General features: G+C 41.2%; 1 protein-coding gene across 1 annotated transcript in view; it reads left to right on the top strand.

Moving 5' to 3' along the window:
• ADARB2 (adenosine deaminase RNA specific B2 (inactive)) overlaps positions 1–16,869 on the top strand; it is a 564,845-nt gene extending 547,976 nt beyond the window's left edge. The window contains exons 9-10 of the mRNA XM_078662777.1: positions 1,746–1,924; positions 16,693–16,869. Of these exons, the coding sequence (XP_078518903.1) occupies positions 1,746–1,924; positions 16,693–16,869 (356 nt within the window). The remainder of the gene's footprint in view (positions 1–1,745; positions 1,925–16,692) is intronic.
• The last annotated feature ends 366 nt before the right edge of the window (positions 16,870–17,235 follow it).

Below are 17,235 nucleotides of genomic sequence, written 5' to 3'. Positions count from 1 at the left end.
CCTACCACTACGAAAGGTAATGCAACGCAGCTCAAGCCGCTACTTTGGTTTCGTTTTGTTTACAGAGTCATCTCATGCGGAGCAAATCATCCCTTTCATGGATTAGAAAATATCACTTAACACAAGGATAGCGCGATTCCTTAGTAAATCTGGGCCCAAATGTACATTCCTGTGCTGATAACCTCTAGTAGTGGAATGGCATGTAAAATCAATGACCTGCGATTATTTATTTTAAATCAATGTAGTATGTTGTATTGGAAAATAAGAATGCACAGGTAGCGCTAAAGGGATAATTCTGTGTTCACCAACCCAAAATTCACTTTTTTCAGGTTATGTCGGGCTACCTGCTGACACAGGTTCATGCTCGTTTCATCATAATTCTTAAATTGTGTATTGTTCGTCAGTTTTGCAATAATGGATCTTCTCGGTAACAGCTTCCTTTCTGCGCCCTGCCAATTCACTACGGTCACCTGATGTGCACTCTCTTAGAGAAATTAGAAACTCACTAGTGTCAATGATGTTGCAAATGTAAAATTCTGTGTTTAATAATCACTTGTTCCTTCTCATGTACAAAGCAGTGTTTTTCTATTCTGGGATTCATAAATTAAACACCATGCCTGCGTTGTAGTGACATGCGATGTAGTGTAATGCGTTGAAATGGTATGCGTTGTAATGCCTGCGTTGTAGTGACATGCGTTGTAAATAATGTTGCTATGTAATGACTGCATTGTAAGTGTAGTGCGATGTAATGGTTGCGTTGTAAAGGATGTTTTCCTTCCTAAATGCTTCCTAAAGCTAAGCCCTCCTCTGGACTTTTATACCCAGGGTTGTAGATGAAAAAGTGCTTCCATGAACTCTGCGTGTCTTGTTGCTTTTAAGTGCAGTGAAAGGATTTTCTGGAATTTAATTCAAAACTTTCAATGTAGATTCAATTATATCCACTTTTTTGCAACAGCAAATTTTCTATGTCATTTTTCGCCAACATGTCTCTCTGTTCAGTATACTGAATAAGCTGAGGCTCTGAGGCTACCACCAAGTATATTGGTGAAAAATTCAGAGGTTAAAAGGTAACAAAAAGTTTACAATATTCCTTTGCTCTGTCAGCATCCACTTCCCAATAGTTAAATTTGTGAATTACAATTTCTGAAAAATTGGCAAACATGTTTCCAAGTCATCCATGATTGCAAGTAACTTGATTTAGTTTTATATTATTTTTAGTGTCACTGTTGAGACATTTACATTCAGTATTATTGGTACAATATTACCTGTTATGCCCGCGAATTTAATTCCCTTGGATGTTTATTTTAATGTTTACACATGCCAATTCAAAGTTTGACCTCCAATGTCGCACTTTTCATTTTACAAAGTAATAACAATTGTAACGAGTAACTAGCACAGCTGTAACATATTTTTTTCTAATTCTGCTATCAAAATGCCATATGATATTTTGTACGTCAATATAGTTCAGCTATTAAGAGTAGCAATGCTAATATTACGAGGCATTGTGGACAAAAGCTTTCTCTACAGAGCACACTATTGCCAAATAAGGATGCCGCATTCTGGTACACTCACACTATCAGCCAACAAGAGTGCCACACTATACTACACTCACACTATGAGGCAAGGGAGCAACACTCTGCTACGCTCACACTATCGGTCAACAAGGAAGCCACACTATGCTACGCTCACAAGGGAGTTACACTCTGCTGCACTCAGCCTAATAATATGATCCTTTCTTCTGGCAGGAGTAAGTAACGCCGAGGTCCGGGAACCAGGAAAGTCTCCAAAATTCAGTGTGAACTGGATTGCGGGTAACACCGATCTCGAGGTGATCAATGCCACTACTGGGAAGAGGAATTGTGGGAGTTCCTCAAGGCTTTGCAAACACCTACTCTACACTCGCTGGGCGAAGCTATATGACAAGGTGCGTAATGCCTTACTCAACAAGCATTCTTTTGCAAACGTATCATCTTGCATCCTTTGCTGCTTGTAGGAACAATTTGGCTAATCCCCTGCAGTTGGCGTTCTGAGCAGTCACCTCGGCCTTTCTTTGGATGCATGACACAATAAAGCATGCTTTTACAACGCATGCCATCACAACGCGGGTAATACAGTGAACGCGTTGGTACCACGCGTTCCATTACCATGCAAGTCTTTACAACGACTTGCCTTATGGATGCGCTGAACTTTGGAATAGTGTAAATTTCTATTTGAACTCCAGTCGGTGCAATAGTAGGGAGGGTGTTGGATTTAAAATCCAACAAAACGTTCCCTAATGCAAGTCGTTGTAACAACTTTCATGGATAGTAGATACCGTAATTGGAAGAGAGTGGTTTAAAATACTAAATACGTGCTAGTTACCTATGAATCTGACCTTACCTAATGAAATAGTTTCTAAGCTCTACTCTTAGGAAGATTGAACTGTAGATACTTGGTACTTATATGGTTTCAGTGTATCTGTCATTATGAATACCACCATTTGGTAGTTATGAGGGAAAATACAATTTTAAAAGCTACCCGAAACCTTCCAAAATAAATTCTTACATCAAAATGTAGAGCCAGTGTCACCTAGTGCAGCAAGGGTACCTAAATTCTTTGGAGCAGTTCATGATGGGAGGCAAAACTCTAAAGGTAAACGAGCAGGAGAGGGCTCTAGAGATAATCATATGGCATGATGCCAGGTGTCATGACCTAGGTGGAAGCAAGAAGAGTTCTGTGAGGAGTAGATGGAAAGGTAATCAGAGAGAAAGGAGACATTGTGATATATTTATGCACACAACAGGCAAGTTTCATTTGGAGTAAATTGTCAAGTTTTGGCGGTCTTCTCTCCGGAAGGATAACACCCGTCAGGAGGCAGTTCAAGCCTACCAAAGTGGTGAATGGGTAAACTATATAAGTCCTGTGAGGGGAGGGTCATTGCATTTAAAAGAGCATTTTAGAGAGGAGGAAATAAGGGTGTATTTCAAATATTTATAAATAATAAGGAGACTAAAAACATTACACTTTGTTATAAGTGATCGCAAGATGACATATGAAACTGGGGTAGAGATGCAAAGGTTTAATGTAAGAAAGAACTATTCTCTTACAGAAAATGTTGTGAACATGGGGATCAACCTCCAAACAGAAGAAGAGTGTTAAAACTATACAATCATTAAAAATTGGGTGAGATGCTGGGGAAAAACAGCACCATGTAAACAAGAGTTAATTGTGAGACTGTTTTGGGTCTATGTGCCATGAAGAAGAGACTACACACACCATAACGCAATCGGTTGTTCAGACCTTTTTTTCTATTTTTTTTTCTAAATTCTCTTTATGTATCCCTTGAAAGCTGGATCGAAAGTTTTGGAATTTCCTTTCAAGAGGCGCATCAGCAAAGCTTCAGGCAACAGGTTTTCTTGAAAAAAGCAAAACTTTGCTGTTCGAGCCAACAACCGTCTGATCACTGTAAATGAGAATGTAAATACAATAAATAAATGACTTCCGGCTGCTACAAAAGGAATAACAAGCCTTGGCAAAACCAATAGGTAGTGCCTTTGGGAGCCAGTGTTTATACCAATGGTTTTTAGCAATACTGTACGTTGTGGGGTATGGCTAAAAAGGATTTAAAAAAAGGCCTATGACATAGCCTGACGCATCCTTTTGTAGATACGCACACCAAGTATGAACTCATCTAGAAAATGACGCAGCCTTTTGTCTTTTTTATTACTGAGCTGCAACTGGGAAACAGCACAAAGGGTGTAGATGGGAGGAACCAACATATAGGTGTGGATGGGGGAAGCAACAAGGGGGGTACATGTAGGAAAAGTAACATGTAAGGTAACAAGCAACACACATGGTGTGTTTGGAAGAAGCAACACAAATGGTAGGCAGGCTGTAAGAATCTTGGGTGGTGGAGAGAAGTACATGGTACAGGCGAGTTAGAGGAACGTAGAGCGTGGGAGGGGAAGCGAGCATATGGATGAGAAAGTATGTGGAGCTTGGAGAAGAAGCACACAGATGAGAAAGCAACATGGGGAAGCACTGAGGGGAGTGGGAGAGAAGCACACAAGTGAAACAGAACAACACAGAGTGTGGCAGGGGGAAGAGAAGTGCTTAAGCTAGACAGCTGGAAAACATATACACTCTCATGGAGTGCTTAAACAAAAAGAAAAAAATTGTTACAGAAAAGTAAGCAATGGAAGGACACAAGTAATGAGGTCATGCTTCAGGTGAAGGAAAATGTAAGAAGTTAAAAGAAAGCCCATGCAACTAATTAATAAGAAGCACTGACAAAGCCAATAGATCTCACCTTTGAAAACCATTAACAAACCCCTCTGGCTTGGCCAATGCATTTTGCTGATGAGCATCAGCAAAAAAGAAAACCATGGTTATTTCTGATGTTAGCCTCCATTACCCAAAAAAAATATGTAATGACGTGTGCTTGCGTCATAAAGTAGCCACCGTTTTTTTTTCCACAGTTACAAGATAGCAGATGCGTATTTTGGAGTGTAATTAAAAAAATATATAATTTGAATGTGCAAAAATGTGTCTTTTCGTAAAGTAGTGACGCCGCAGCAAATTGCAGCTGCCAGGCCATTAAAAAAAATAAACTATAGGTGAGTGGGCCTAAGATAGAGACAAAAGTAAAAGAGTAAAAATGAACCAAAAGCAATAGCTGAAACATGATCGGATAACTTTTGCAACGCGTTAAGTGTGGTACTCCACCACCAGTGCAGCACTTTTAGTAGCGTTTGATCTTGGCATAATATGCAAATTGTTACAATGGCCAATTATGTGGTGCATATTTGATATTTTCATAGATAAGGCTTTGCAGGGGGAATTGTCTAATACAATTGGCACTCCATATAATTGCACAAATTAACACATTTAAACATTTACATTGTGTCATGAGATCATCAGAATCACAAGATTTTTGGGCAACTGCCAAAGCCAGGCTTGGAAGTCAAGGGCCATATCACAAAGAATTTGCCTGGTTGGCCACATATGGGAGGTTTGGGTGAGTTTGTCTAGGTACTAGAAGCAGCAGAAATTGGTGATTGGTCAGTGTGTGTTCTGCAGGAAGAATGTGTCCTTTAAGGAAATCTCTGTTTATTCTGGTATGCATCTGGGTCCTTTTGCACTTGGAAGTGCATCAGAGTTTATCAGTGTGCTTTTCAGTGCATTTGGTTTCTAAAATGTCTACATGTAACTGTGTATATAAATGTGCATTTGTAACTGTGTGTCCATCTTTGTAAGTGTACAAAAACATATGCACAAATCCTTGTTTACGTGTATATATATTTGTGATAAATGTGTATACATCTGTGTGCAGCAATGGGTGCTCTCTGTCTGTATTCTTAAATCCATCTTGGTAGGTATATTCTGTGTGCATTTATGAATACCTGTATGTGAGAAACAGCATATCTGTGCGCACACATGTGCATCTAAGTATACGAATATAGGTATATCACGATCGAATATATGATTATACCACGCTTACAATTACCACGCATGGCTTTACCACGCGAAATTTACATCGCAAGTGGCTTTACCACGCTGGAATTTACAACGAAGGATTATACCACGCGTAGAAACGTCTTACCTGACACCTGCACGTCTTTCACCAGCAGCCCTTACTTCCATCCACCATGGAAACAAGCGTCAAAACACGTCTACCAAAATTAAAAAAGGACTGCTATTTTGACGTACACGGCACGTCTTTGGGGGAGGCTCTTTCCTTTTACTTCAAAAATACTAAAGAGCGTTTTTTTTTATTTAAGTAACCCGCTCCATAATTTTTGTTATTTTTGGGGGGGAGACCCACCCAGCCCCCCTGAGCCCCCCCCCCCCAACCCCCCCAAGCCCACGCAGAACGACTGGAAGGAATACCACGTCTCCCCTCCAACCCACGCTGAACGTATTTGCGTGGTAAAGACGGTCGTGGAAGGCACCCGCGTTGAAAAAACTTTGCGTGGTAAGTGTACCGTGGTAAACGTTATTCGTGGTGATGCCTTCGTAGTAAATGATGTTTCCCATCACGATCAGAATCTGTGTATATTCTCGCTATCTGCTTGAGTGTGTAATTCATATATATGTGTGTGTTTGTGTGTGAATTCGTTTGTGTCTATCTGGGTTTAGATTTGCCTGTGTTCGTGACTATCTGTGTGCAGCTGTATGTGTCAATGCTGTGTGCACCTCTTTGTTTTATACCTCTATGTGTAAGAGTGCAGCTAATGTGTATTCCATAGTGTGGACATGTGTGACAGTGAAGCATGGTGAAAATGTCAGGCACACAACAGCCATTGGCTGAAAGGGCTTCGAAATCTCTACCCCATCACTGTTTTGAGGTTCCAGCCTGTGACTGAGAGCCCCGTGAATATGCGAGATATTATTTTAAAATGGTATTACACATTATAAGGCTGTCACAATATGTGCAGACGTTTATGGGAATATTTACTAACTTTTCACGCAGTGAAGCTGGCCCTGTTTTGCGTGAAAAGGAGAGAGCAGAACATTGCCATATCCAATAAGAATTTGCTTCTCTCCCTCGGCTGGCACAGTTTAGGCAGGGGTGTATGTGAGCTGTCACGCATAGGTTTTGTACTGGAAGAATATTCTTATGGTACAAAATACTATGCTTAGCCATAGTTTAACACTTTTCCCACTTTGTAAATATGCAGTGCAGTACAAAAGAAAAGTTAGAAAAGTCTGGAAAAATAAAAACATTTCTTCAAGTTATAACCAGCCAATTAAACAGTTTGCATTGATTTGCTTTACTTTACCTGCCAGGTACAGATTGGTAGTAAAATTGTCCCTACGTGCCTTAAAAAGCTATATTTTTAGTAATGCACAATCAAATTGTACCAAGTGCAAATCATTTTTTATAAGTTGCCATTAGAAGGATGCATTTCAGAATGCAGCTGATAACACCCTTACATAACCTCTCGAAAACAATACACCTTTATCAACATGAAGCCTGAAATGACCTATACTGACTCCTGTGCAACCTTTAGACTAGCTGATTACCCCACAGTACACATTTCGCACCACTTAATGGACATCGGCTGCTCAGAACTTCCAAAGAAAGGCTTGAAAGCCACTTTGTACAGTGATTTCCTCTCATTTTCTCTGCCACCACTAGATATCTGCTCCTCGCTGGGTAACAATGTGAAGGGAGCCAATATCGTGTGACACACTGTGTCAATGTGCGAGTTGTCAGGTCTGCATCTAATTTATGTCTGATCAAAACTATATTTATGCCCCTCCAAAGTAAACATGCCTATGGTTAGTTTCTAAGAATGCATTGTAAGACTGATCCAGGATTTGCTCTACTTTATGCCTTGTGTTTTTTCTCTGGGTGTTGTCTATACACAAGCAATACACCAGCATTTCCTTTGAGTGGGCTTTGTATTGCTGTGTCTTGCCTGTTCAAATTGGTGTAGTTGGCAGCAAAATGCTTGTGAAAACTTTGCTGTGCTATCAAACCAAGCCTGTATCTATCAAAAGCAGAATAATGATAATATTGTTAATAATATGGTGCCAATGGAAATGTATAGCATAATGAAAGCTCTACTTTGTGCATTGCTTGTTCAAGTGTTACAATGACAAACTGGTTGCCATGTTGCCTATGTTGTGTATCTCTTGTCGTCCATTCAAGGTTGTCCCTTCCTCTTCCCAGGCCAGGCTAATTGCTATAATTAGTATAAACATGTAGGAACATTTCGTTTAGCCTGGCTGTTCTGTGCCAGGCGACCAGAGGGCGAGCACAGGTAAACTTTTAGTGTGTACTACATTTACCAGGACTAGAGTGTGGGTCCCTACTTGGACCAGGTGAATACCGCTGACAACAAGAGACCCCATTTCTAACACGACTTAAAGGAAATCTTTGACACACATATATTGCTACTCCATTGCTTATTTCTTCTCCTCCTGAACATTTCTGATAATTTGTTGCACTCTTTTTGACTCTATCACTTTCCTAGAACACATTTTTCCATGAGTTGCCACAATCCACTCCACTCACCCCCTAGCCTTGATATTGCCATAATTTTACCACCCGTCTACATAGTACTTATAGGTAGCAGGTTGGGCCAAAGGGGTCTGGGTGGTCACATTTGTTTCAGGCTAACTGCCTGGCATGATAACTGTACTGACACAGTAGTATGTCTGTGTCAACCGGCCCCAGATGTAACTGGTACAGTTTTAGTGGTTTATCACATTTGCTGGACTGACAAAGCTTCCTACGACAAACTTGTTGACACCATAGCACAAATTATCTTACGTCACCCAAAGATAATTATTGTTGCCTGCATATTGAAGATACCAATGATACTCTTGTCATCTACTTCTTAAACACCAGGAGGGAAATTTACTAACATTTTGCTTCTGGCTTGTGTCCCAGAAGGGAGACATACTGCACAAAGTGCTTTTTTTGAATTTATTTGCCAGTGCTAATCATTATGTGGGGGTGTGTTAAAGTAACACAAAGTAGTGCTATGCTCTACTTTGTGTTATGCACTACTTTGCTCTACTCTTCTTCAAGGGAGCATTCCATGGGTGGAACCTAGGTGTTCCCAGGCAACCACTCATGAGTTTTGAAGTAAACCCCTACTTGCTATCATTTGTAGACAGCGATTTGTGCCCAAAAAAACAACACAATCTCAAAGCAGAGGTAATGGTGGAGCAAGTTAAAAAAACTCTACATTTGCCCTATTGTGCATGTACGCTACGCTGTACAACACACATCCAAAATTGGAAAAAATATTAAAGCATGGCTTCTGTACTGAAACGGTTCCCTTCCAGCACTAACCTTATGCCCGAAAGAACACACGTTCCCTTACACTATGGTATGAGGGTGTGCATTGATGCATGACAGTTTAAAGTGCACTAGCACTGGCAAAGAAAAAAAAAACAGCAACTTTGACACTGCGGTCTTGTTGATAAAATAAAGTCTACTCAGTTTCAAGTTCTTGCTTACATCTATTATTATGAAAATGTTACCTTTCCTGCCAAAAGTCCACCATACCCCCATTGTCACCTCTTGCGTACACTCCAGGCTTGATTACTGAAACAGCCATTCCCTGTGCCAGCTCAAATGCTTGTGTGTTCAAAAATGTACAAATATTTTATCACTTGCCAGCTGCATGCTGGGAATTGTATTGGATTGTCATAAAGTAAAGAATCTACTTGAAATACATATTTAAATGCCTCTTTATTACACAGCAAATCTTTTATACAGAGGAGAAGTCTGAACTTCCTAGCCTCATCATCATTATACTACAGGTCACACCCTGCACCCAGTTTTCTATCCCCAGCTCTGCTTCCACCAAATGCAGGGAAAACCATAGTGCATGCGTTGGTAACATCACAATTGGACTATGGTAATGTACTGTACTTGGGAGCTCCCAAAAGGGGTCTAGCCAAATTACAGATGGTGCAGAATGCGGCTGCACGGCTTATACTGAATCTCCCTAGAAGAGCATCCGCAAGGAAAGCTCTGAAAGAACTGCACTGGCTACCGGTGGAAGAAAGGGTCCTTTTTAAGTCCATGTGCTACTGCCACAAAATACTTGCAAAAAAAGGTCTCCGATACCTGCGCCCCCTAATTTCTCAATATGTCCCTGGGCGCAATCTACGATCAGAAGGTAGGTCACTAGTGAAAGTTCAGAGAATCCGGAGCATGAGAATAGGGGCCCGGTCCTTCAGCTATCTTGCAGCAAAATACTGGAATGGACTTCCAGAAACTATAAGAATGGAACCATGCGAAGGCCTATTTAGGAAAAAGCTTAAAACTTGGCCTTTTCCTCCACATTCTAAAGCAGAGGAGAATTATAATTTTGCATTAGTTGGCAAATTGCTGCTGAAGTGCTTAATGTAGGTCCTAGTTGTGAGTCTGCTAGCACGGGGACACGCCAGATGGCGTAACCATGCGCTTTAGAAATGCTAAAATAAATAATAAATAAATAAATATGTCTGCTAGATTATAAGAGAGCGGGCTTAGGGTTCACCCCTTTCAAGAACTTGGCACCTAAGATCTGTAATAATCTGACCATTGAGCTTAAGGGAATTCAGAACTATATTTATTTTAGAACTTGTGGGGTTTCCTTGTGCTGTAATTCCTGAAGTTCTTATTTAGGTCTTGCCTACTCACATATTTTATCCAATATAGACATAGAGTGAACTTTGTGTCCACCCTTGCTCATGATTTAAAAAAACTAGACCACCCCCCCCCACCCCCCCCACCCCACAGTGCCTGCTTTGCTCTAGTCTCTCCTGCACTCTGAGTGACACCCACAATGGCAGGTGGCCATCTTAAAATGGTTTCTGAACCATTCCAATATGGCTGCCTATGGGTGCGCATGTGGGGCAGTCTTCTTGGAATAGTTTTCCTTATGTTTTGTGGTTTTGTTTATATTTGTGGCTCAGTGTCATTAAGCCTTATGGTATAATAATGTGGTAAACAAATAAATAAATCAATTTCCCAGTCCTCTTTCTTCCTCCCTGCCATCTACTCCCCCACTCCGCACAAGTTGTCCCCTGGTTCTTGGGCCCCTCTTCTTATACCTCGCCACCTTGATTATGCTTTTCTCATTAGACAAATTACTCGCTCCGAATAGTTCCTGCTGTTTTCCGTTGACAGTCTCCAAACGAGCACTTCTACCATGTAATAAGCCTTCAGCGAAAATCCGCTCGAAGGCTTTTATTAAACAGAGTAATAAATAACTGCTGATTCTCCATGCTGGAAAACACACACGACTTCAACTCGGTAGTTGCAAACAAGCATTCAAACAGCAGAATTTAACAACCTTTCCCTGCTTTATTTATGAGCGTTTTTAGAGCTTTCCATTAGACACTCCTCAGTGAAAGAGCTAATTGAATTTCGGCGCGGACTTTTTTCATCCATCGAAATGAGTTAGATATTAACACCAATATTGACTAAGCCATTGCTTTTTATGGAGGTAAATGGGATTTATTGATGCATTATTTGGCTTTTTAAATCTGTCTGGTCAGGCATTGAATTATATCTCTCGAAGAACCCTCCACCAAGCAAACTCGCTCTTCCCGAATGTAATAAAACTGAAACCTAATGTTTTTTTTCTTTGTGAGACGCGTGCTCTGATTTGGCAGTCATTTGCATTTTGCAGTTTCCTTTTTTATTTGCAGAGCTGTGCATTTCTGCATTGTTAGTTTTTAGGCACTCGCACTGTGGTAAATGTGTTGAATTCATTTCATGACATAGGGCCCTTAGGCGAAGTAAGGCAGTAAACGTCGATTTTGTTGAAAACAAAGTACGTTAAGTGGAAGTGCCTTTGTACAAGCGCGTTTTTTGAGTTCATTGAGTTTTGTATAGGATAAAAAGGACGGGTACATTTGAGGAAGGAGGGTGAGCGGTGCATGGGTGATGTATCGTAATGGGTGTCAATTTCAGTATTAGTACATGCTAACTTCAGAAATTGATTTTTGGTGAATAGGAGAGTGTGTGTTTGCGAGGTGCATATTGGGGCATGGATATGTGTAGGTGTGAGTGTGTGTGTGTGTGTGTGTGTGTGTGTGTGTGTGTTGTATGTATTACGGCGTGCGTGCATCACGTACATATTTGGGCATGAATGTGTGTGTATATGTAGGGTACTACTAGGTCATGAGTGCGTGAGTGTGTGATGCATTCTTAAGCATATATATGTGTTTCTTCTGCATACGTGTCAAGCGCATAATAGAGCATTAATGTGTGTGTGTTTGTTCATGTGAAATGTATATTAGGTTATGAATGTAAGCGTATATGTGAGTGAATTTTTGTGTTTCTTGAAATTAGGTCTTGATGACTCGAAGGATGTGTACAAGGTGAAGTTTCCAATGGTATGAGATTCCATAATGGTATTTGCTGTGTGTTATAAGTAGGTGGCTTCAGAGCATACATGCCTGTGTCTTTCTGAGGATAATAGGATAAGATCATGATGGATGAGTTAGCGAGTGCACGTATGGTTAAGTGAGCCGATAGACTGGGGCCTGATCTTGTGCTTTGTGTCTTTTGTTGGGTGGTGATGGAAGAGGTGAGCTACCCGAACTAGCGCCTTGAGACCCTCACCGTTGAGTAGTGCGCTCTATAAATCCCTGATTGATTGATTGATAAAATAATTTTATAGTTTGCATATCTGAATATAGGTATGAACTTTATCATCTGAAATGCCTCAGTGCTGATTCAGAGGGTGTGAAATGTTACCTCTTCACCAGTATATCACTTTGTTGTGTGAATGTATGTTTTTATTGTGGTACTTTTATGAATTTTATGAAATTCGAATAACGGTCTTTTGAACTTGAACTTGGTATCACTTTGAGGTGAGTCGACTGGAAGTTGTTGCTGTCGGCTCTAATGCCTAGTCCTTTCTGAGTTATTTCCACACCTAAAATGACTGCCCTGAATAACCATCCCAGAGAGGACATAGAGTGTACAGGTGGTGTCAAGCCTAGACATGCATCTTTTCTTCACCATCCATCATGGTACCAGCTGTATTGAACTGAGTTTAGATCAGAGGCTTTTCCATTACAACTCCTGAAGAAAGACAGTGACTGTGGTGGAACGGTCACTAGTAGCTTAAATGATAGGAACAAACAAGACCGTTTTCAAGTTATGTTCACCTAATAGGCTGGCTAAGGGTATATTTTTTTAGAGCTTGAATCAATGGTACAAGCAGGTGTTGAGAATTTTTTTTAAAAAATGATTGTCACCAGGTTTTACCAATGTAATGGATACACTTATCATAAACCATAGAATGAGGAACAAGACACTAGTGGAGTCATGGTTATCTCTTGATGTAAATGTAGGAAATTGGGTTACTGGTTGAGAGGGGAGAAACCCTACTCTATCAGCAACCACAGTGGCTAGGGAGAAACACAAACAAAACCCAAATTAACCAGTACTTAACAATATGGTAGCTTGGCAAAAAAGCAGTCAGGCTTAACTTAGAGGCAATGTGTAAAGTATGTATGCAGCACTCGAACCACTGATAAAGTTAAAAGAAACGAAAAATCCCACACCAATTTAGAAAAATAGAGTAAACTTTAATAAATGATTTGATGCCAAAATGACAATAGTCCAATCAGTAGAACCGTAGCTATGCAGTTTCAACATTTTAAGCAACAATAGTGCCTAGAAGCACAAAGCACCAACTGTGGTTATCTGGTCGCTGGGAAAAATCACAAGTTCAGGCCGACTACAATGAAGCACAGGCTGGGTACAGGGACCAAGTTGCCCGCTGAACAAAATACCTTAAATCCGGGTTGCGGAGCATTGTGGGATCCCCCATTGAGGATGCTTTGTACAGCGGCGGTTCCGAAGAAGCTCCGGGGCTGCGGTGTTGAGTGCTGCAGCATCATCGAGGATGCTGTCAAAGAGGGGCATGCAATGCAAAGGCCTGTGTTGAAGGATGCATCACGCATCAGTGGTTCCCATGAAGCTGAGGCTGCATTGCGAGTTCCTGTGTTGGGATGGAGTCGTGCATTGGTGGTTCTGATGTGGCTGTAAGGATACAAAACTGGGCTGGTAGAGCACCTTCAGACATACATCCGTGTGTCCAGGATTGGGGTGGTACCACTTGGGGGGTAGGACTCCGAGCAGTGAGAGTCTAGGTGCTGCGTTCAAGGTGTTTGGAGCATTTTCTGTCCCTGAGACTCTGATCAGGAGGCCAGCAAACTAGACCTCTGTGTCAATCTGGTGGTCCTGAGTTCAAGATGCAGTTCCCGTCCTTCTCACTCAGGCAGCATTGCAGCAGGGCAACAGGAAAAAGAGTAGCTGTCCTTCTTGCAGAGCAGCACAGAAGTCCTTCTGAGTCTTGCACCGTTCCAGAGGTGTATGTACTAAAGAGTTGGGTCTGAGAGTCCATTATTTAAGAGAAGTTTCTGGAGGCTTCCAACCTAAAGGTGCTTGGAATTTCCTGTCTTCCTGCCCTGGCCCAGCTTGTGTGGGGTCACAAAACACTACTGTCACCCCCTTGATGAGTGTGCTCAGACAGAGCCTTTGTCATATGCATGTGTGGAAGGTGACTGCTCCTCCCCGTCATTGAGTCAGAGATGGCCCATCTTGCCAACATCTATTCCCCCTTTGTCTCACTGTCTGGGAGAGCAATATACAAAGCCCTTCTGCCAGCAACACCTAGTCATGTGACCCAAGGTAAAGGCTGCAGGCACCAAATGGTTAGGAACTGAAAATGTCAATTTTCTAAGAGTGGCATTTTCAGAATTGAGACTCCAAATCCGACTTTACCATTCAAGAGGGTTATAAATTACAATTCTTTAGACACCAAACAGGACAGGTAAAAGTTAGAAATACATGTCCAACGTTTTCAATTCACTGCACCCTACCATCAGGGCTGTTTAGGGCCTGCAATAGGGGTGATTTATGTGTATTTAATAGGAAGGTTGTGGCCTGGTAAAAGGTTTATTTTGCAATGTTGATATGGCAGTTTAAACTACACACACAGGCTGCAATGGCAGGCGCAGGCCTTGAGACATGTTTAAAGGGCTTCTTACGTGAGTGGCACAGTCAGTGCTGCAGGCCCGTTAGTAGTATTTAATTTACAGGCCCTGGGTACATGTAGTACTGCCTTACTAGGGACTTACAAGTAATTTAATATGGCATTAAGTGTAAGATAATTTTACCACATGTAAAGGAGAGAGTACAAGCACTTTAGCACTGCTAGCAGTGGTAAAGTGTGCAAAGTTCTAAGGCCAGCAAAAACAAAGTATGAAAAACCAGGAAGATTGAAGGCAAAAAGTTGGAAGAAAACGTCTCCAAGGATGTCAGGTCCAACAGTGAACTAGGACGGTTTCCAGCAAGAACATTAGATCATCAAAGAGCCCACCTCTGACATGCTCCAGACATCTCGAATGATCTTAGAAATATGAATGTATCCACTATGCCAACAGTACCTTGCTCTCCCTCGAGGCCAGTCCAACCCTAGAAACACTGGAAGGCACTCCTAATTCAGTCCTTTATACTAGGATCTAATTACCATAATTGGGTGGCAAAGAGAATGCATTTTCAAGCCTAATAAGAAGCATCACAAAGACAGAATTGCTCAATTCCTTTTATAGATGGAAACACTTCAAAGCCAAGGGTCAAGGGTCACAATCATCAGCGCAGAGGAAAATAAGGCTGACTGCAGCAGCACCCAACAATTCCAACAATTCCATCAAGGCCAGAAAAGTGAAAGACTGTAGTTTTCTCCATCATTTGTCCACGTATTTTGAAAACTCCGATTTAGGGACTGGTACCACCATTTGTTGTTACTTTACCCGATGTGACTAGTTTTTATAGTATGTCATACTTTGTAATATTATCCAATTATGACGGCCTTTCTCTTTTTCATTTTTTTCCAATACCCATCCTTGTTTCATGTGAAGCTCTCTGTTGCTCTGCGGACTAGATCCTCTCCATACAAATAGCTTAAAGACATGTAATTAATTATATTATTTATCAATAACTGACACGCCAAAGTCCACATAACCAAAATTCTTTCAACAACATTGCAAAAGTTGCTGAATGTCTTTGACCAAACTACAAATTGAGAGTGAAATTGTGGCAACATTGCACCTAACCGTAATTATGCAAACCGCAAATCCCTTATTTTATGCTATATTTTATTTAAAAATGAGTCCTCGTATCAATTTGGCATGAGGATTTGTTTAAACAAAAGCAACATGAACAACCGTTGCTTGCGTTCCATTCCTATGCATTCGCAATAATTGTACACTCGCAGTAAAAAGTGGCTTGATAGCATAATTTTGGTAATTTCGCATAACAAGCATGATGTGAAAAGCCTGAAAGTACATGAATTTTGTCAATTTGAATTTCGCCCAAGCCAAATAAACTTCAAAACAGCCCTGAATAAAACCGAGGCCTTGCTTTTGAGCCATCTGCTCATGCACTGCGGAATCTACTGTCCTTTCCTGTTTTTCCACCTCCAGGATTTTGAAGCAGCATAAGCTCTACAGAAAAGACCAAAAAACATAAAAATAAAATGCAATTAAACCAAAACACTTTTTTGGGGGGAAGGGGGGTGTTAAGACATATCTTCGTTTTGGGAGGTTGTGATTGCGTCTGACCTTTTAGGGAAAACCAAAACATGCCCAAACTCTGAGATTTAGGCCCTGATCATTCGGGGCAGCACACTGTGGGTGGATATTGCTCATCCAGTAATTATATTTTGCTTGAGGTGTGGTAAATACATGATCTGCAGTCCGCACCCGATTCCGAGTTTGACAATGACACCTCTTAGGACCTGATTATGAGTTTGTGTGTTATTTATCACACCTGATAAATAACGATACAACAGGGTACCACGTTAATCAGGTGCGATGATCATGCACAACACTTATTATAAGTTGGTTGGGAAAAACATGCAGATTTTAGCGTTTCTTGGGCCAAAGTCCGCATGATACGGTAAATACCTTAAATATGCTTTTCCCCCAGTTAAATTTGAGCAGGTTTGGCCTGCCAGAATTTAACTAAGGTTGAGGTATTTAGCGCATTCAGTAAGTATGAGGGGGGGGGGGCGAGCTCAAGGAGGCCCCCTCCGCGACAGTGCATGGGTGGGGGGTTGACATGTACCTTGCTTGGGGGCCCCCTCAAGTTTCGTTACGTCACTGGTTATAGTTTGAGAAGTAAAAGTAATGCCTGTGCTGGTTTTCATTCAGTATATTTGTTTTCTCTCTTCGCAGCTGAGCACGCGAACGCAAGACTGTGGGGAAATGCCATCAGTGTACTGTGATGCCAAGCTGGTGGCGGTGATGTACCAGTCTGTCAAGCAGCAGCTGTTTAAAGCCTTCCAGAAAGCAGGACTGGGCACCTGGGTGAAGAAGCCCCCAGAGCAAGATCAGTTTTTACTCACTGTATAAACCATCAAACAAATTTGCTACATGGCCGGTCAAATGCAACTGGGAATGGACAAGACGTGTTTGTGAGCTCACAGAAAGGAGGCAGTGCCAGTTCAGCACAATAAAACCCCTCAGATGCCAACGTGAACTTTTAAGCATCTTTTGCAGATTCAAAAATGCACTGAGCTAACCATAGACAACTGTTTTTAAATTAGTATCTTGTCTAATTTAGCCATACAGTATCTATCACATTCCAGCAAATTGTGCAACTTGTCATGGAAAACTCCTTACCGACTTATACAGAGAAATAACGCTTAAGAAAGCACTTCTACCTAAAGTAAATAGCATGTAAAGTAGCAGCGTGTTACCAAAAAGTCCGAAATTATT

Source organism: Lissotriton helveticus, chromosome 10 (genome assembly GCF_964261635.1).
Source record: "Lissotriton helveticus chromosome 10, aLisHel1.1, whole genome shotgun sequence".
NCBI lineage: Eukaryota > Metazoa > Chordata > Amphibia > Caudata > Salamandridae > Lissotriton > Lissotriton helveticus.
Note: the sequence above shows the minus strand (reverse complement) of the source record. Positions and strands in the feature narration are given on the sequence as shown.